The sequence below is a fragment of the Vanessa tameamea genome, chromosome 12 (assembly GCF_037043105.1).
Source record: "Vanessa tameamea isolate UH-Manoa-2023 chromosome 12, ilVanTame1 primary haplotype, whole genome shotgun sequence".
NCBI classification, from domain to species: domain Eukaryota; kingdom Metazoa; phylum Arthropoda; class Insecta; order Lepidoptera; family Nymphalidae; genus Vanessa; species Vanessa tameamea.
Window position 1 is genome coordinate 11,195,690 of NC_087320.1, and position 21,475 is coordinate 11,217,164.

Here is a 21,475-nt window from a genome sequence, read left to right on the forward strand (position 1 = left end):
GAACAGATAGTAGCTTCACTTAATATAGTTTCGTAATTAGCGATTCAAGTGCTTCTAAAAGCCTACTTGAATAAAGTATATTTTGTTTTAGATTTTTTGATTTTGTACTATATGTGAAGATTTATAAAATAAGGACGGATAAAGCCAGTTATTAAATAAATTCTTGTTCTTTTACGCTGACGCACACACGTCGAAAAAGCCTCAATTTCAAATGTTTTTACGAAAAAAAACATTTTATCGATTATAACGATGTCTATTATCGGAATTTACAAAACGACGAATCATATAATGTGACCAACATCAAACATCACACATTTGCTAAATTGAATCATTTAGATTTTATATTTACGACCTTTATATTGTCCTGACCGCGATTCAGCAAGCCTTTTGATTCAATCAGTGAACGGAAATGAGTCATAAATCAGATCACAAATATTCGTATTCGGTTTCTATATCGTTCCGAAATCTCTAATTTTCTATAGCAATTTCCATATGATTTTTCAATTTGCATAAACAATTTGTATTCAGTAATTTTCGTTTCAGTTAATTGCACGTATGCTCGCCAAATGAGCGAGCTCTATTAAAACGTAATCAAAATTCATGAATTTTTAAGTTGTTAATTATAAAGGATTTACTCTCGCCGTTATAACAAATAGATGATCCCGTATATTTGCGAGTTGATTAAACGTATATTAATCTACGAAGGTATGAATTACATTTAGATTTATATGTATTTTAATTGCTTCTTCTACAAGATTTTCAGCAGTATATTTCAATGGACCGCCGTTGGATGTGAATTTCTCTTCTATCCCCCTCGAAACTATTAACAACCCTCGCGGTGTTATCTCCTCTCTCTGTCCGACAGATACTCTACTGGCACAGGACAGGTCCCTTATGTAAGTCAGTGCTTTCTGAACCGTCGCGCGGTGCAGTCGCGTACGGCGCGTACGTAAACCAACATCGAAAAATGCCGAGCTGCGATTTCGTCAAGCGCTATATAGTTAACACTTTTTGTGAATACAGCATACTTGTATGAGTAAGAAAATCAGAAGTGATGTAAAGTGTTGCGTTATATTGTGTTTAAAGGATATGAGGTGCTAAGCGTTTTCTTTTAAACTTACGCGCCAGGATTTAAGATTAATCCGCGTAAACAAAATATATTTTTAGTTTACTCTTGAACCTCGTAGTGCATGATGTCGGATTTAATCCTAACACACGATCGCACTAAACTTCTTATACGATTTATGTATAATGAGCCTTTAACGAAATAAAAATAGCGGAACGACATCCAGTAAGCACTTATAATATATGACAGGGCATTAATTTTAACAGCCGTAAGTGTCACTTCGTTATTTGTCAACGAGTTGATTAAGAACTAAAATAAATGTTGACAGATTTAGTGGTAACAGGTAGGGGTTTTAAAACGTATAATTTGTGACACGATCGTTACTGCTCATTAAATCACGAAAAAGTTATAAGTGTATTTGATTGAAGGGTTCACTAATTAGGACATAATAAATTAATTAATTAATTAAAATAAGATATTTAGTGACGATGAAGAGAAGAAGAGTGTAAAAATTGAAAATAATAATATTAAAGGTGTATATTAATAAAATAATCAAATATATAAAATAAAATGGCTCCTGAATTGAAAAGGATAAAGTGGCATTTATACGTCCTGAATGCGATTCTGTACTTCGTATCGATGATATACGGTGAGTATTGATAATATTCTTTCGGTTCCTAAGAATTCGCTCGTCGATGATATCTTTCAATTCAACCTTTTTTGTTTGTTTTAATAACTTTAACGATCAGGACCGCTTGGATTTTTCCATTGAAAGGGGATAAATTCTTCCCTTTCATTTTTTTTGGGATACAAACACGAAATGTATTGGAATCTGAATGTAAATCTACGCGAAGGGATAAAGCGATATCCTTTTAATAATTACAGAAACTTTTATTTAAAAAAACTACAATTATATATTCAACCTTTTTTTAAATATTTATACAGTATAAAATAAGATGCAGAATATATGTACTAGCACCTCCTGTAACATTCGTAAGCCTAACGTAATGTATACTTAAGAATATTACAAATGTGAACTTAGCTTTATGTCTGTTACATTTTCACTACTAAGCCACCATGTCGATTCTGATGATGTTTATTATTAATATGCTTTGAATCACAAGTTAGGACATAGGCTTTTTTTAAAAGTTTATTTAAATTTGAAGTTGAAAATGTGCAAATTGGTCTGTGCAAAGATATAACACATGCGGAATGATCTGTGGACTGCTATTCAATATTTCTCAAAAATTATATAAATATCATTGATACAATTTGTACTAAATATTTCGGCATATACTTAGTACGATTTATTTTACAATATAACCATGTTATAGAGCTTAAATAAAATAGGATTTATGTAGAAATATATTAGATAAATAATTATCATCTTGTTGAAACGGTTAATATGAATATAATTAAACCGCGGGAAATAAGAACAATTTGAATAAAATAGTATTCCTTTTATCTATTCTCAAGAATAAATTTCGTCATGTAATCTCAAAATTTGTGTGCAATCTATCTTATGTCAAACTTAAGAATTTCTCGGAAAGTTTAATATGTAGTTTAGGAAGATACGTGTACCTTCTTAATTGTGTCGTTTACGTTCATCACCGCGTGGAAGGAAGTGTCCCTTTTATCAGACAGTTTTGATAATTATTTACATAAACTTAAATACTTATACATAGATCAAATATTTAAAATAGAAAATAAATTATGTTTTTTTTAGGATCAGATTACTATTCATTGTTTTTGTAAGATATTGTTTTTTGTGTTCAATCATATCTTATGTCCAAAATATCGTTTGTTTGTTCGTTTTAGTCGCAAATATTAACTACTAATAACGATTTACTTGTAAGCAAACCTGTTATATGTATTATGTACAGTATTATTGACTCTTAAACTAATTTAATTCAATATTGATTCGTGGTATTAATAAAATAAAATAATAAACAACCGCATAAAATAGAACGTTCTATTCAAATGGTAACACGTTTCAAATATTTACAGTTTTTAATTTTTTTCAAAACGAACATTTGTTGATTTTGTAGTAATATTGAGTGTTGTACTCCAAAGCAAATACGTTAATATTATTTAGTTTGCTTTTCGAGTATGATTCGATTGGCGTGTTTGACTACGTAATTTTTTTTTTAACATAACAGACAATTTGAACTAAAAATGTATTTATTTGTTACGGATCATCATCAGTCAAAGCAATTATGTATGTAATAATAAAATACGTATAAAGACTTAATATAAAGTGAGCGACTGATGAAGACGAAAACAACATGCATTTTAAGGTAGAACATAAATATATTTCTTTTATATTACCAAAATACTGCACATTGGTAGATACTTTTTACTGTAAAAATAAAGCAAAAAATGTTATCAACAAAATAATTTAAATAATAAATATTAATTATTTAATATAATAAATCAGCAATGAATTAAAAAAAAAATGAACTAATAATAATAACTTCAAACATTTATTTTTCTGCGAAACATACATATATACATACATACACACGTCCAGAACTTTAACATGTGATCTACCGCGAGAGTAAAGTGATCAAGTGTGGAAATAAAATGTACACACCAGATCAGACTCAAAGCATTTTTTTAATAAACAGTATGAATACGACCAACGCCAAGGACTGTTTTAGATTGCAACTCGTTGAGATTTAAGTTCGTTATTACACTGGTTTACTTAATCTTACGTAACTATCTGTAATTTTTTTTCTTCTGGGGACATACCTCTCAATAGAAGAAGAGTAATGAATTATTTAAGATTGAAAATAATGTTGAACATATTTTAATATGCTTTCTGGAATCTTTTTTCAATACGGCAACGTACCTGTAGTATCGATGCACTTATGACTTAACAACTTTTAATCAAGTAGTAAAATAATAAATTAAACATTAAAATTTTTAGAAATTTCTTAAGTTTGTTATATAAGATATAGAATAAGCGATTGTCAATTTTATTTGATTTTATTGGTTTGTGATTTTTTGAACAATGTTTACGTTTTATGGATAGGTTATTAGAAAACCTTTAAAAAATATTTATATGAACAACAACAACGCAGGAAAAACATGCTTCTCAGGTCCTTTATAAGGCAAGTATTTTTTTCGAAGTTAAAATTGATTTATAGTATTTGACAATCAATCTATCGTTGGTCAAAAAAAGGATTACCATCAATACTATTTTCTATATAGTAGTAGTAATAGCCTTTAAATTTTGCTCCAATCTTAAAAGAACAGCCTGTATATGACTGTACATGTCTGTTGATTAAAAGACAACGCTCTTGTTAAGGAGAAGGCTATTCCATCACACTGCTTTACTACCGCTTGGTGAATTTAAATATGGCAGATTCAGTGAATATAAATGTGACAGAAACGATGTAACTCCAACACTTACACACACACAAACACACACACACACTAACTATCTTACATAATATGCAAACTTTTCACGATATTTCTTCAATTATCGAATATAATATGAAAAATAGTCCTGCCAAAATCGTACGTTATTTTTGGTTTAAGATCAACGTTTCCCACCTGGATTATCTTTGCTCTTAAGAATTTTCACAAATGAAATAATACTGGAATAACAAGCTCTATACAAATGAATATATTATGTAATGCAGTGTTATATATAAATATAATAAAGATTAATGAGATTACGGTCAAGATTTCGAAATATAATAAGTACCAGAACGTCGCCTTGAAAAATCAAGTGCCTAATTAAAATGTATCATCATATTCAACGATGAAAGGGAAAAAATACGACATCGTGACGAAGCCCGAGAAATTCAGAGACATATATTCAACGGGAACGAAGCTGAAGCTTTCTCATTAAAACACGCTATAAAGAAAAATTGAATGGATAATATAAATAAAATATATGTGTTAACTTGTATTCAAATATCCTTTTTCATTGAAACGTATTACTTGATTATGAAAAGGGTGATTTTTTTTAAATATATGCATGTTTTTTTTAAATATATAATATTTATTAATCACGAAATCTCAGAATCAAATACAATATTTGAAATTTGACAGGTAGGTTCCTTATAGGGCGTAGACATCCGCTAGGAACGGATTTTACGAAACTCTAAGGGGGTAAAACGGAGTTTGGAAGTTTGTGTCAAAGTATCAGCTATTCTATATATATATATATAAAGGATAAGCTGAACCTGCGGCTTTTCCCACACAAAATTGCTAAATATTGCCTATAGCATACACACTGTCATCATACCATATTCACCCCCAGAAGATTGAATTAAAAAAGTAGCCTTTCTTGGGACTTGAACTAACACCATACCAAATTTTATCTAAATCTGTTCAGTCGTTTATAATGTTAGCATATGTATATGTTTGTATTTGAGATTAGTAGACTTAAACACACTATGAAATTTAGCACATTTATGTTTTCATGGAGATGGTTTTAATATTATTAAGTTTGTAACTCGATGCTAGATTGCGTTGCAGTACAAAGTTTCAATAACGTTCGAGCAATCGACATGAGAAATTTTATACACACCTACGTCTGTCGGTGTTACAAGTATAATAATAAAAAAAAAAAGATTTTCAGTTTCATTATTTTAAATTTTCTTTGCGTATCGGTAACCCAATATCGTTATTGGAACGAATTTATTAAATACATATCACATTATTTATAATAATTGTGAATAAGTTTTATCTGCCTTTACTTATAGTTAAAATAAATAATATTTTTCAATATTATGTTACACCGAAATCATGTAAATATATTTAAATACTATTAACAGATATTTATTCGAGTGTTTGAGTATGTTTTTAAACTCGCCTCTATCATTGGTCTAGTATCTAGCGTTTAAAACTGCAGAGGGTTTGATTCCTGTTAAAAAGATTTTCCGGCAAGGAATTCTTAATAACTGCCATACAAATTAGTAATTATTAAATTTCTGAAAGCGTGAAAAGCTGTTCTCATTGGCTTTGTGGTTAAAATCTTTCCGTTCGTATTTTGAATTAGCTTTGATATAATATTATGACAGTGAAGAACTGCAAGAGTGCACTCTATCACTTGAATTTGCGTACACTCTCGTGGATTATTGTCGTAACTCCTACGCAAAGCGCTATTCTCCTTTGAGAACCTTTTCTTAAATCGCTTAAGAGATATAATCATCATCCCTAACTCTATAACGTTATCAAGCTGAATATATCTTATATATTAATAGCGTTAGCCGATTTTTGTCCCAGTGACTATGGGACGATAACTGCACATATAAAATCGGTTATGCTCTCATTTTGAAGAGTTCCAGCCGTGTATGTGCAGAAAATCAAAGAGGATTCTTGATTGCAATTTACTAAATTGTTACAACTTAACAAATAATTAATTTTAAAGAGCGGAAAAAAGTTACTGTTCGATTAGAGAGAGGTACTAGGGCTGTAAACAAAATTAATATAAATTGTTATCGATAAACTCCAATTCTAACCGAACATTAGGTATACTATTTGAGACCCACTAGTAAATATAGAAAAAAAATAACAAATATATAATATCTAGTCGAAGTTTACAGGATTAATGCTTATATAAAACTTATATTTCCAAGTATTTAAAACTAATAGCAGCACTTCGATTGTAACTTCTGTGCTTCTTAAGACTTAAGTGTCGCAGAAATTACTTATGATGTTCTTGTTGGAGTAAAAAAGGCAACACTTTTGCGATACAGGATTTATATACTGGATAGCACAGTTTCGGAACTATCGCCTTAAGACTATTCTGTTTATAACAATCTTCTTGGTCGTTCTTTTCAGGACTGACTGTTTTCTTTGCCGTAGTTGTAACTTACATCAAACTCAAACTTCCTTTATTCAATACAGAAGCATTACACTTACTTGATAGTCAAATTAAACACTACCACCGGTCCGGGAAAGAAAATACCCTGACCTTAGAAGAATCGGAACCTGAAAGATCAATACGTAAGTAGTTAAATATAAATATAGTTGAAACTGTTAGTGTTTATTTAATTTTAAATAAAAATCTCATTGGCAATGTAAATTATCAGCTCCTTAGGCAAAAAATCGAACTTTTGAATTGTACAAAAATATATTTGAAGCATTAAAAGGTTTCTGCTATTATGGCTATTGGCTTTTTATATGTTTTACGTTTGTGTTATTAGCCTACTACTAGTCCTTCAAATAATATATTTTAAGTCAGTTGGCATTATTATTGTACAAGAACTATACTATATTTGTGAAAATGAAATGTAAAAAAAAAATTATATATATCTCCCGCTGAGTTTCTTTCACCGGTTCTTCTCAGGTCTGAGCTGCTAATTTCCGAACCGGTGGTAGATTTTTGACTAACAATAAGCAAGAGCAATCACTTCTAAATTGAATAAATATTTTTGACTTGACTTGACTTGACTTGAAACTAGAATGTGTGTCCTAGTCCCGCAATAACTATCCATGCTTCAGCACAGTATGTCATGGGCTCCATGACCCAAACATCATCACATAGTGCGACAATACCTCATATGTTGAGTTCTCTCTCAAAAATATCTCCCTGTATATCAAGCACAACTATCTCAGTGGCTTAATAGAGATCTTGTCCTCAATAATCTATGCTTAACATTATAAATTCGAACCTAACCTAACTCTGTATGTTACCTCTTCACTCTTAAACCGATGAACCAATTTAAATTAAATTTGATATGGAGATTGTTCAAGTCCCGGGGAAGGACATACGCTACATATTAAATTCATCCCTCGGGGGCGTAAAATGGGGATGACAATTTATGTCCTATAAGTAAAGTTTTACAAATTTCACGCGAGCAAAGTCGCAGGTTCTCTTAGAAACGATCAACTCTTTGGAAAGATTCAACGCCTCGAGCAAAAAGACCTAAAATTCTACCGAAATAAGCTAAAAGTGTTACATAAAATGTCATTACTAGTAAACAAAACAAGCAAAATGAAAACAATAAAGCCGGTTCCAGCGTCTGTCTGTGGCGAACCCGCCCATTATCATAACGTTCTTGCTCAAATTTCGTTTACAGTTTTAGAGTTCCGAGTATTATTTCGTTTCCGTGTTGACGATTACTGAAGTTAGAATGGAACCGGATATTTGCAATTGCGTAAATAAAATTTTGTAAGTCTTTTGATGATGATTTAAAAAATTAAATTTCATTTATAATAACATTTATCGCAGTATCTTGTGTTAAGTGTAACCTCTCTCCGTTTTACTAAACACATATGAATAGTATTCTTGTACTCGGTAGTCATCTTTTCCACAGGCTCAATATTATTATATTTTTTTACCATACAGACATATATAACAGATACTAATTATCCGATTAAGGTTTTCTGTCCCAAAATCTAATGTCACGAAAAGAGAAAAGAAAAAAAAAAATGAAACACGTTTATAATCATTATAAATACAAATTACATTTTAATTATATTAATAATAATAATCATTGAAAACATATTTTTTTTAATATTTAATACAACATTAACATCAATGATCTGCTTATCATAAATCCCTTGTGAATGTACAGTGTACACCAATCTTTATTTTTTAAGGTTATAACGGGTATCAATTATCTAAATTATTTGAAGACTATCTTTGTTCGAAATATAATTTATTCACGTAGACGCTTATGAATCGTCATTTTACAAGATTAATTTAAATTTAAAGGTACCACTGGTTCGGAAGATAAATTCTACCGAGAAAGACCATCACAGAATTCCGACGATAAAATTATATTTTTAATTAAATAAAATTGAACTATGATTTATCCTCGACGGAAATCGGAGAATGCTAACTCATCACTTTTTATACTCTAGGTATAATTTTATCGAGTAATACGATTCATTACTTAATGGTTTTGTTAAACATGACATTTGACAATTGATGTTACTGCAAAGTCATATTTTGCACGTATAATCATTTTCATTTCAGCCCGTATCCAACAACTAGCATATATCCACAGACAGAGAAAGCATATGCTTCGTCTCTCTCACTTAACTTTTTTCATGAACATAATTTATCCGACGAAAAACAAAACAAAACGATGCAGCAGTTCTTGGAAGTGTATTTTGTTATAAATAACAAGCTAATTAATTTTAATGTTTTCAACACTCATATGCTGGAGAGCGTTTTAAATTCTTGTCAGCCATTTACTGTGAAACAAGTCCACAGGAAGCTTAATTAGACAGACCGGAACGGTTACGCCAGCCATTTATCCATTATCTTACATAATTTCTTCCTTCCAGTTAATAGTAACTGTTTAGTTTATATTAATGACACGAATTATTTATTAAGTCTCGGTAATTAGAAGAATCTGTACTATAAATCGTATTTGAAAATTGGAAGTAGAAAATGTTCGTGAAAAAGTTATTTCAGATTCACATAATAAAATACTATTTTACTTGCCTCTGCGAAAATTATAAAACTTTACTATATCAAATAAACCATCTCTCCCCTATTTTACCTCCTCGAGGGGCGAATTAAAATAATTAATCTACGTCCTTTCCAGAGACTCAAACTATCTACGTACCAAATTCCATCTAAATCGGTTCATCGGTTTAATCGTATAGAGGTAATAGACAGAGTCACTTTCGCATTTAAAATACTAGTATCGATTCTCGATTCAAGAATAAATAGTATGCAATAGATTAGTATGATAAGTAAGTAGTCATATGATCTATCTTCTTACTTTCAGTATGCGATGGGACGTCACATCTGACACCACTAAAAAGAGTTTTGGGGCAGCCCAAATTATTTTCTGTGACACAGGAGTACTGTGAATTTCAAAGTCCAGACTCTGCGTTGTTACTGAAATTTAATCGACGATGAAACCCAATAACATATTAGCTCAAGTCTATAATCCAGGAGCTCGAGATTTGCGATCTTATAATCTAAATAAAAACGAACCAGTCGATGTTAATAACTAACATAGTCATTGCATTGTTAAGTATATTTATCGCTAACAATAAACGGCTGGTGAATATCGTCTCATTTTTTAATAACATAAATTATTCAATAAACAAAGAAATCTTCAGTAAAGTATCGTGCTATTATTGAAATATAATATATTGAATGGTATAACCATAACCGCATTACGTGCCTAAGTTTTTGATCCCATCCACATTTATATGACAGTCCTGGCGCCATCTGCTCCGTGAAACTTTTGCATGTCATATTTTGTTGCTTCCCCCGGATTGAATAGCTTCTGTCGCTTATCGAATCTAGTTGATGTATTATGCAATCTTTGTTTTGAACATTTTTATCTTCACTCGGTATTATATCATATTGGAATATTCCAGAATTATTCTTATTTTTTGGCTCAATATGTTTTTATCGTTCGATAAACTGTTGAGATTTTGAAAATGGAAACAGTTTTTGATTGGCGGTACCGTCGAAACTTTACAGATGTAAATTGTTTACACTATATGTATAAACTATGATCATGCAGAGTTTTAATACAATCCTTTATGCTGTTTTAACATGATGCATGACACAGGCATATGAATACTCGTACATTTTTACAATAATATATTTCGGCTTTGTTACTTTTCCATTATGCGTTAAGCTAAAGAACGTGAAATGCATTGAATGTGCTCTCTGCAGTATTTGGTATATTTAATACAAATAGTATATTAATAGGAACTTTTCTTTCTTTGTCTACCATACTTAGTATTGTTGTGTTCTGGTTAGGAGGGAAAGTAAGCCAGTTACAGGTGTAGGTATATAGCATCTTAGTCCCCAAGGTTGGTGGCACATTGACGATGAAAGGAATGTTTAATATTTTTCACAACACCAAAGTCTATGGACAGCGTTGACTTCCCATCAGTTGACCCATTTGCCTAAACTATAATATAAAAACAAAAATATGTTTACTTTGATTTTTGACCTAATTTGCCTCGATTTAAGTTGTAAGTTCACAAGACTAAAGATCGCAGACTCATATCTGAGCTAATAGTAATGTATTTTACGCACTAAACTTATATTTATAATTTTCTCGAAGGTTCAACCTTTACATAACACGAGTAAATATTTAGCAAATCGTATTTCCACTAACTTGCAGTGTAGCAGAGTGATGGAATAAGTTCCTACTTAATAGGAAAAGTGGATTTTGCTCAGAAGTTACGAGCTGTTGGCCTTTTTTGGTATTGAAGTATAATCCACATCTTTTGTCGTCAACGCGTCACCACTCAAGAGACCTCTGTGCCTGTAGTTACAATACAAATATTAATTATTGTATACCAACTTAAACATATCATTACAAATTATTGATGTTTTGTTATAAAATAAATTGTTAGTGGCCACACACAGACGAACCAGTGAAAACCTTAATGGATGTATGACAGATTCTACGAAGACACGTTTATTTTTTACGAATAACGTATAAAATAGTACGTTTAAATTAATGTTCAAGAGATAGCATATCTTTATATAGACATTGCTATAAATAAAATCGCATCTAACTCGAGAAGAAAATATTAATAAAAGCAAATAGAAAATACCTCAGACAGAATGAAAATTTAAAGCAATAATTTATTCCATATCTCAATGTACAATGCAAATGACTTTTGTAATTAAAAAATATCAGTTCGCTTGTATTCCTTTCTCAAAAATAAAAATAAAAACACACTTCTATTTATAAAGATTATTTAATGTATTTCATTCAGGTCGCATAGATGACAGAAGCCAAAATTTTTTTGCCCTTTTCTTTTTAAATATTTGCACCCGTAGGAAGCCGGGTTGGGTCTCTAGTAATTATTATAACCAAAACTGTTTGATCTTCTATTGGTCGTCGCTTGTATATTTTATATAAAAAAATACCCGACCATGTCTTAAACGAGACTGTGTATTACCTGATGTGTTTCAAGGGACAGTCTCAGTTATTTTGCATTTTTATTAAAATGCATTTCATTTTGTTTTATTAAGCATAAAAATATTTCGCTTAAAATGGAAAAATTTGAATAAAATTTATATCCGAACAAAAAACATGATCGAAATATTTCAGTTTTATGGAATGAGAATGGAAAAAAAAATGAAGTGAGTTTAAGACCAAATATTAATGACAGTTTTTGCGATAAAATCAAGAAAAGATGAGATCTTGCTGTATAATACAGGTTGATAAAAACATTAAAGATTATAATATTATATTTGTCCAATATAGAAATGGCGGTACTTGTATTGTAAATCCCTAAAATAGAATATCCTGGCGGGAAATTATGGTTTAAGTTCGAAGCGCCATTAATTACTTTATCGCTTAAAACTGAATGTACAAGCAAAACTACATGTAGTAAATGCAAAACAAGCTATGATTAAAAATGGAATTTATTATCGAGTTCTTTAAGATCTGTATACATTAGTAAATTGAAAACTCAAGATATTAAAGATTTTTAAAATAGGATTGAAAAAAAAGAACGACTTAAAAGTAAACTGCTAAAAGAAGTATATACGGCAATAAATCCTTTTTATTCAAAATAAAATAAAGTAATATAACTTAAAAGTTGTGGTGGACGAGGAAAACTTTAAATCGGTTCCAACGATGCCAAATATTAAAAGATCTTTTATAACCAAACAAGCGTCCTCCATAGAAGTCACTTGGCGTCTAGCGTACACAAAGAGCCTGGCTTTTGCGTATAAAAGATAACCCACATTTCTCCGTGTAGGATGACAGGCACCATTTGCTAAACTCAAACTTGCAGAAAACTGCGCTAAAAATAAAATTTTATAACACGTTCGCTAACAATGTTTAAATATCGTTAATCCGTGGAACAATTTTTAATATTTATAGTTGACAAATACAAAAACTGATTGAAATTTTGAATATCTATTGTCTGGTCTGTAGAGGTTACAATGTTTTTATTTGATAGAGATTTTTTATCTGAATCACGAAAATGCTGAATGCTAAATGTTACAGTCAACATACAAATACGTATGGCATTATGGCGACACTTCACTTGGGAAATCGTGTTTACATATTTACATCACGAGCACGATAATGTGCAGAAGACTTATTTGATTATATTTTCTTCAATTGTACAAACATGGAAAATCCAATCCACTTTTCAAGTATTACTTACACGGGATGAAGCCAAATACGGCCAACATTCGTATTGTCCACACTTGGTTCAATCAGTAGTCTACTGTTGTGACTTTGGTATATTTGAGTTGTGTACGGGTCCAGTCTATGTATGGAATTTTTTTCAAATATTTGGTCAAACTAACCAATCTGAATCTGCCAAGCGTAAGCCAAGTAGACTACCACTTTTACACTTTTTTATTAGGACTGGACTTATCCAGTTCAACCCATTGGCGTCATTCGAATCGGACACCCACTGCAATGTCTCATTCACCCGTTCAATCATGGACTCTCTCAAGGACCGTATTTCCTCTAGACTAGCTCGCGAGATAGATACGTACCTCTCAATTACGGTGCTGTCATTGGCGTAGCAAATAATACCGGGTTTTAAAAGATCGTTTATGTGCAACAGAAACAAGGTCGCAGAGAGAACAGATCCCTGAGGTACCCCAGCATTGATTGCCATTAGATCGGAGAGCAGCCATCCAAGACAACTCGAATCGACCGTTCCCTCAGGAAGTCACATATCCAGTCGCAGAGCTCAGTAGGTATGCCGTATGTTGGAAGCTTACTAAGTAGTGCCTCGTGCCAGACCCGGTCAAAGGCCTTTGAGATGTCTAATGAAACGGCTATTGCTACACCGTGACCCTCCAAGGCCTCGCTCCAAAGGTGGGTGACATATATTAGCATATCTCCGATCGAGCGTCCCCTACGAAAACCATATTGGTTATCACTAAGGAGCTCGTTTGCTTCAAGATATGTCAGGAGACGATTATTTAAGATACGCTCCATAATCTTACAGGTTATAGAGGTGATCGCGACAGGTCTGTAATTGGCTGGGTCAGCACGGCTTCCTTTTTTGGGAATAGGCTGAACAATAGCAAGCTTCCAGGATCTCGGAACTTTACCAGTTTCTAGAGAGAGTTGGTATAGACGAGTCAGAACAGGAGACAACTCGGGTGCATAACACTTCAGTACCACTGCTGGAATGCCATTAGGACCTCTGGCCTTATTAACATCCAGGTTCAGCAAACATTTAAGTGCCTTTTTTTGGTGGATTTTAACGGCGCTCATTTTAGGGCCAAACGGAGGTAACTGAGGTGGACACTTACCGTTGCTGTTCAGATGAGAATACTCTGCGAAGAGATTGGCAAATAAATTTGCCTTTTCCTTAGCGCTGTGGGCCAGGGATCCATCAGGTTTGTGCAGAGGAGGCAGCGAAGAGCGACAGAAGTTTTTCTCAACCGACTTGGCGAGGCTCCAGAAAGCTTTGCTCCCTGAGGGAAAAGAAGCTAACTTTCACCCTATACGGCCAATGTGGTCAAAACGAGCTTTTCTTATCGCTTTTTTACAAGATAGTAGCTGCGTTGTATGTTTTCTTCTTTGCCTGGACATCCAAGGCTTTGCTTTTACGAGCGTCAGCCCAGGACAAATAGGCTATCTTAGAATTATATTTGGTAAAGCAATTTACAGGACCATTTTGTCAAAACCCATTATTGCTCTTGAGCTAATATTATTAAAGACTTTTTCAGATTATTATCAGACAGAGTAGTTAACAAATTATATAAATTAGTTTTAAATCTGAGTGAAGCAGTTATTATTTGCTTATTATTGTCGGTTGTGTGACTATATACAGTGTAAAGTCACTTGCCAGTAATACATTTGTAAAGTTCTTTCAGAAATTTGTCGCGTGCAGCTTCAGTTGTGAATATTTTTAATTGTTTGATGATAGTCAATGATTGAAGGTTATGTACTTCTACATCAAGATTATCAAAACTGTATAGCACGAATCATGACTGCGAGTAATATTGACAAAAATGCTAGCAGCGTTTAGGTTTGCAATTACGATTCTATGGGTGAAAATTTAAACATTCGACCACTAGAGGCAATTATTAATAAATGAAGATTGAAATTTTTTGTACTTTTTTAGTACTTATAAAAAGAGGTTAATGATACTGCAAAAAAATTCACTAACGCTACTGTTTCGTAGACTAGATTGGTCTAAATTCGTCAGAATTTAAGTTGGTCCGAAACTATATCATATTAATCATAATTATTTTTGTACCTACATTACAGTAAGTTCAACTTACGAGCGCTTTCGTTTAATATCTCTTTCACGCTCACTAGATTCGTATACCAACGTCTCTCTCTAGCCAAGTCTTTTAAATTCCACATTCACTGAATTTATTTTCTCAACTGCTTCAGTAAACAGGTTATTTTTCTCAGAATCGTATTCGCTAAAACTGCTTTTGTTGAATTTGTATTTATTCTAAATCTTTTCATTTATTTTTTAACCTTGATAAATAGAGCACTCAGTTTCTTTGGAACAACCACCACCAGTTTTAACTATTATTATGAACAATGTTTATTTTATTTAAAGCGATCCAAATGTAGTGTTTAGTTGCATTCAAATATTTATTTTGGGAAGGCACACTGTTGAAAGAAAATTGACCTTTGCATAAAACCAAAGTAAGTGTAAGGTATATCGTTCCTTCTCACAATTACGCTGTGATCTTAACGTCATTTTAAAGTGTATCCGTGAGTGGACTTAGCATTTATTGATTTCTACGCATGACATTACATTTTTTTATTTTTTTTACATTAACAGCCTGTAAATTTCCCACTGCCGGGCTAAGGCCTCCTCTCCCTTTGAGGAGAAGGTTTGGAGCATATTTATATTTATGCTCCAATGCGGGTTGGTGGAATACACGTGTGGCAGAATTTCGTTGAAATTAGACACATGCAGGTTTCCTCACGATGTTTTCTTTCACCACCGAGGACGAGATGAATTATAAACACAAATTAAGCACATGAAAGTTCAGTGGTGCTTGCCTGGGTTCGAACCCGAAATCATTGGTTAAGATGCACGTGTTCTAACCACTGGGCCATCTCGGCTCAGTGGTTAGAACGCATGACATACAAAAAAATAATCGTTCTTTACTAACATACCTTATAATTAAAATGGTGGAAAAGAGTAACTACTGAGTTTCTTGCCGGTTTTTCTCGGCAGAATCTACTTTCAGAACCGATGGTAGCTTTACATTTTATTCAAAACTGAAACATAATGATTCAAAAGTGCTATTATGAGCCTACTTGAATGAAGAATATTTTGATTTTGATTTTATAAAATGAGTCGTTTTTAAACAGTTTGAATGGTAATTAAGTGCCAAAATGTTGAAAGAAACGAATAGGCTGGCTGTCACTTTACTCACTCATATAAATGTGGAATCAGACGGTTAATTTTTTGTTCATTTTCGTGTCTCATTTTGCATCTTTCACTCAAAGTGACACGTCTAAACACAAAGTGAAACAAAATTGCCGAATGAATTCATTAGTGAACTGATCCAACGACGTTGGATCGGTTCATTCGGCTTACATTCCCACTCTGAATGAACGAAAAATGTACAGTCTGAACACAGAGTGAACGTTCACTCGGATTTGGCCATTTTGTCTCGAACGCATTTTTCTTAATCTTTTTTTTAGTTCCTTGATCAAATGATCACAAATTAAACTTATTCCAAGAGACACAACTTCATTCGACGCCATATTTAAAGAAACTACGGATGAATGCTCTTTTTTACGTCATTCCAGCTAAGCTGTGTGAACATTAAATGAAAGAAAAATCAATCATTCACTCAAAAGAACATTCACTCGAATGAACCATCTGATATCATCTTTATATTCGTACGCACACGCAACAAATTCGCGACGGGCGTCGTCGAAGAACCTGGGCGCTAATTCTACTAAGAAATTGTCGCTTTATCGCAATCGCATCGAAACTTCATTGTTGCTGTTTAGTCACTTTCATATTCCACTAACACAACGATCCAGTTGCGGTTCGATCGAAGTTAAATCGAAATAAAATCGGAATCGTAACCGATATAAATAAGTAGAATTATCCCTCAGTTACGATGAAGCTGAGTTTTTTTTTCTGTAAAGAATAGTCGAAGTTTGGATCGAAATACAATCGGGAACGTATCGTAGTATCCTTTATAAGTAGTATTATGCCTTGTGTGTGCTGTCGTAACACCACGTTCACGTTTCGAAATGACATTATCGTGGACGGAGAATGAAATGGTTCTTGATAAATTTCTATACAATTTGCTTTAATATAGCTTCGTCAAAATAAGCTACAGTCATGTCGAGTAGCTTCGATATGAAGATAAAAGAAGAATGCGCCAAAAATAATCTATATATATTGTGATTTTTTTTATCAGGTAATAATAATATTTGATAGACAAAAGCCGAAACACTGATTTGATACTTTCAAAATCGACCGACTTCCGTTCAAAGTTTCATGCTATGTTTCTCACTATTAAGTCAGTGAGCCTGTGTTAATACAAGCATAACGAACAAAAATCTCAGTTCCCAACGTTGATGTGAGGAATGGTTGATATTTCTTACAGGACCAAAGTCTCTTGGTGACCACTTACGATGTTAACAATCGGTCAAGAACATCAGAACGTTTTTATTTTACCGGAACTTTGTGAGGTTTGATTTTTTTTATTGCACTACTAGATGTGCTTAATTTCTGGTTATAATTCAGCTCGTATTCAGCTGTGAAGGAAAACCTGCCAATGCCAATCTACTACATCCACCTACCGGCATAAAACAATCATGGTGAAATCAGTTCTGAACCCTCGAACGATATTACCACAACCTGTATAATACTTTTCGTTTCTGTAAGTGCTTTATTGAATTCGTATTGAATTTTGTGAAATGGCATCAATATACAGCAATAACGAACTACACGTATGCAATCTGAAAATTTTATTTGAATGAGTTGAACAAACTTGATTTTTATTAACTTTGAAGAACTTATCATACTTAGAATGATATATAATATTATATTTTATTATTATTCGTTGGTCTAGTGGCTAGATTTAAGGCCGCAGATCCCAAGGGCCTGTTAAAACTCCGGGGGCAATATAAAGTTTGGGTTTTCTGTAGAAAAATACTCAGTAACAGTCCAGAGTTTGGAAGTTGGAAGTGTGTTTAATCCCGTGCCTCGGAAAGCATGTAAAGCCGTTCGTCCTGCGCCTGAACTCTTTCCGGTCTTGTCTGATAATGAGAGTGAGGGAATAAAGAGTGCACCTGTGCACTATAAGATGTCCTGTGAAGTTTTCTGGTCTCTCTTGAGATTAACCGCTGTTGCCGAAATCGGTAAGGACGACATCATCAGTATTTTATTATTTCAAAATCTATCGAACCATAGAGAAGAGATTCTTTCGTGTTTAATTTGGTTTTTTTATTTATTTTTTTTATTTAAATTTATTTGAATTTCCTTGGAAGTTCATACGTTTGTTCGAAAAAAAAATCATTGACATTTTTAAATAAAAATTAGTTTGATTAGAAAATGATAAAAATACATGATAAAAAACAGTAATAAGTACTCAAAAAAAATAAAATTTATTACAATCTAATTTTCAAATCTGTAATAGAATTTGTCGTAAAGCTTTAAAAAATCCTTTAAATTGTCGTTACTTTACAAAAAGCAGTCTCGAAATTGCGGAAGGTTTGTCAGCGAGACAAAATCGTTTATTAAAAGCGACGGCGGAAAATCGTGGGTCCACAAGCTAATTAGATCGCTTTTTTAGATTCCCGTTCATTAAATTACGTTTAAGCATTACACGTGTTCGCTGATCGGAGCAGTTTTTGCTTGAATTTACAATTTTAATAGAATCGTAATGAAAACATACTTTATTTCGAATTCGCTGATAATTTGGCTGCCTTCTCGGTTTAGTGGTTTATAAGGCCACAAAGGTTCTGTTCAGAAAATCTCAGTAGCTGCAAAAAAATAGGACAATACAATAATTTAGCTGCCTTTCGTTTTAAAGGTCGCAGGTTCGAGTTATTGTCGTTCCTATACCATAACACAAGTTTAACGAGTAATGGGATCGGGGTGAATAGGAACATTAGTATTTTTTATGAACCCTCAGGTATTAAACAATAAAGAAATAAAAAAATAGAATTGTTGAACTACGTTTACCAAAATAGTTTTTTTTACATTTTTTCTGTTGTTCACATGGTCTCCTTTATTATATACTAGCTACCCGTTCCAGCTTCACACAGGTACAATAAGGGTCTACTACTATGCACTACACTACACTATATACAAAATTGAAGAACAAACATAAAACGAAACAGTTTAAATTCTCAGCTTTTCTCTTGAATCAATCTATTTGTTGATGTACACCGCATTAAAATCTGTTGCGAAGTTTAAAACATCTTAGAGTGCATCTGGCGGGAAGCGGTACTTTGTTTTATACTATGTAAACATATCTATTTAATAAGAGAGGAACTTATTTATCCCTTGGAACATTATTGGGTTTATCACACCCAATATTGCACGACAAAAATCACAAAATGTATTAGTTAGAAAAATATTAATCAAATTCAAATATAATTGTATAAAATAAATGACTAGTACTAAAAACGAGAATTAAAAAAGCTATAATTATTAGAAACAAACGAATTATACCATATTGCGATTATATAAAGGAAGGTACAGAAGCCATTATATTCTATGGAAGTTGTCAAAGGGGAATGAAGATATAGTTTTTCACACTTTCACCAAGTTTCTGTCGAGTTCTAACTTGTTACGGCGTGAAAGCACTGTACCAAGGAACTGCAAACTTCGTTTATGTTCCTATTAAGAGGCGTGGCTTGTGGGACTTGATGTCAATAGTTCCATATAATATTATCGTTGAGTTGAAATAAAGGAGGATTTAAATTTGTTTGTTATTTTGAGAGCCGAGATGGCTCAGTGGTTAGAACGCGTGCATCTTAACCGATGATTTCGGGTTCAAACCCAGGCAGGCACCACTGAATTTTCATGTGCTTAATTTGTGTTTATAATTCATCTCGTGCTCGGCGGTGAAGGAAAACATGGTGAGGAAACCTGCATGTGTGTAATTTCAAGGAAATTCTGCCACATGTGTATTCCACCAACCCGCATTGGAGCAGCGTGGTGGAATATGCTCCATACCTTCTCCTCAACGGGAGAGGAGTCCTTAGCCCAGCAGTGGGAAATTTACAGGCTGATTATTATGTTATGTTATTTTAAATATCGAGATAGCGCTGTGGTCGTTATCCGTCGTCGTCAACTTTAGGTTCAAACTCAGGCAAGCGCTGTGTGTTTAATTAGAGTTATAATTCATTTCTTGTTCGACGGTGGTGGGAATATTAAGAGGCAGAGACCTTGCATTTTCTAACCCACGTTGACAGTTACAAGTAGTATACATTAAAGCAATAAAACTAGGTAGCTAGACCAATACAAATAGTTTATAAAATTGTTATATTGCTGAGTGAATTTTTCGTTTTTTCATGCAACTTTCCGTATATTTTTCTTTGACGTACAATATATACTTTTCATGAAATTTGGTAAAAATTAACTTTATTTTAAATATACGTTTTTAGATATCATTTAATTCATAACTTATATATTTTAAAATTATTAAAATATACATATATTTTCAATGTTTTCAATAATAAATAACATATACTTTGTATGAGTACTTCAAATATATAATTAAAGAACATAATCTTGTACATTTTTGTATTAGACTAGCTCACCTCTTGTAAGCTAAGATATCAAAGTTATAATTTGTAAGTACTTAATTTTAATTGCTATGCAAGCATTATATACCTAAGCTTGAAACCAACTATACAACTTCATGTAATAAATATATTTTAATAAGTGACTAATTTTCTAATGTTTTTTTAATGAAAAATTAATTTACAATATTAGGCCTATCCACTAAACTTTATTAAAGCAATATTGGTGAAATAAGATCCAAAAGAAAGAATTCAAGAGGCTCAAGAGGTCAGAGGCCTGAGTCTAACAGCGGGGTATTTACAATCTGTTACTTAACTAATAATTATTACTATTTACGTAGCAATACCATTTTATGGCGACATTCATCACGTGACACCGCAAGTCATGAAATAATAAAGACTTAAATGAAGAAACAAGAAGATACGTTTGAATTTTTTAAAGAAGACTACGATAAATTCTTCCATGCATTGGATCAGATATCTTGTCACGTTGGCCATATGAAGCGAATTCATTCGATCTTGCTGTACAATGCAGCCATACTATATAAGCATAAAATAAACGTTCGAAATTCAAAATCAAGGGATGAAATTCTTACGAATATTTTCAGAATAGTGTACCTGATTTTGACAAACAAGACACTAGCTCAATCTTAGCGAAATATTATGTAAAATAAAACTGTCAATCCATAAAATTCCAATCACGATTATTTCGATAGCCTATTAAACTTTAAAAGATTTAACCTTTTTTCACATTTAAAATTTTTACATTTTT

The 21,475-nt window shown here is 32.4% G+C and overlaps 1 protein-coding gene across 3 annotated transcripts in view; it reads left to right on the forward strand.

The window, feature by feature from the left end:
* Positions 1–899: 899 nt before the first annotated feature.
* LOC113398483 (uncharacterized) overlaps positions 900–21,475 on the forward strand; it is an 87,033-nt gene continuing 66,457 nt past the window's right edge. Inside the window, exons 1-2 of one of the 3 annotated variants that reach the window (XM_064216526.1) lie at positions 900–1,409; positions 1,495–1,715. In XM_064216526.1, coding sequence (XP_064072596.1) covers positions 1,637–1,715 — 79 coding nt within the window. In that variant the 5' untranslated portion in view covers positions 900–1,409; positions 1,495–1,636. The remainder of the gene's footprint in view (positions 1,410–1,494; positions 1,716–21,475) is intronic. The other 2 variants (XM_026637237.2, XM_064216527.1) reach the window with 2 other exon arrangements.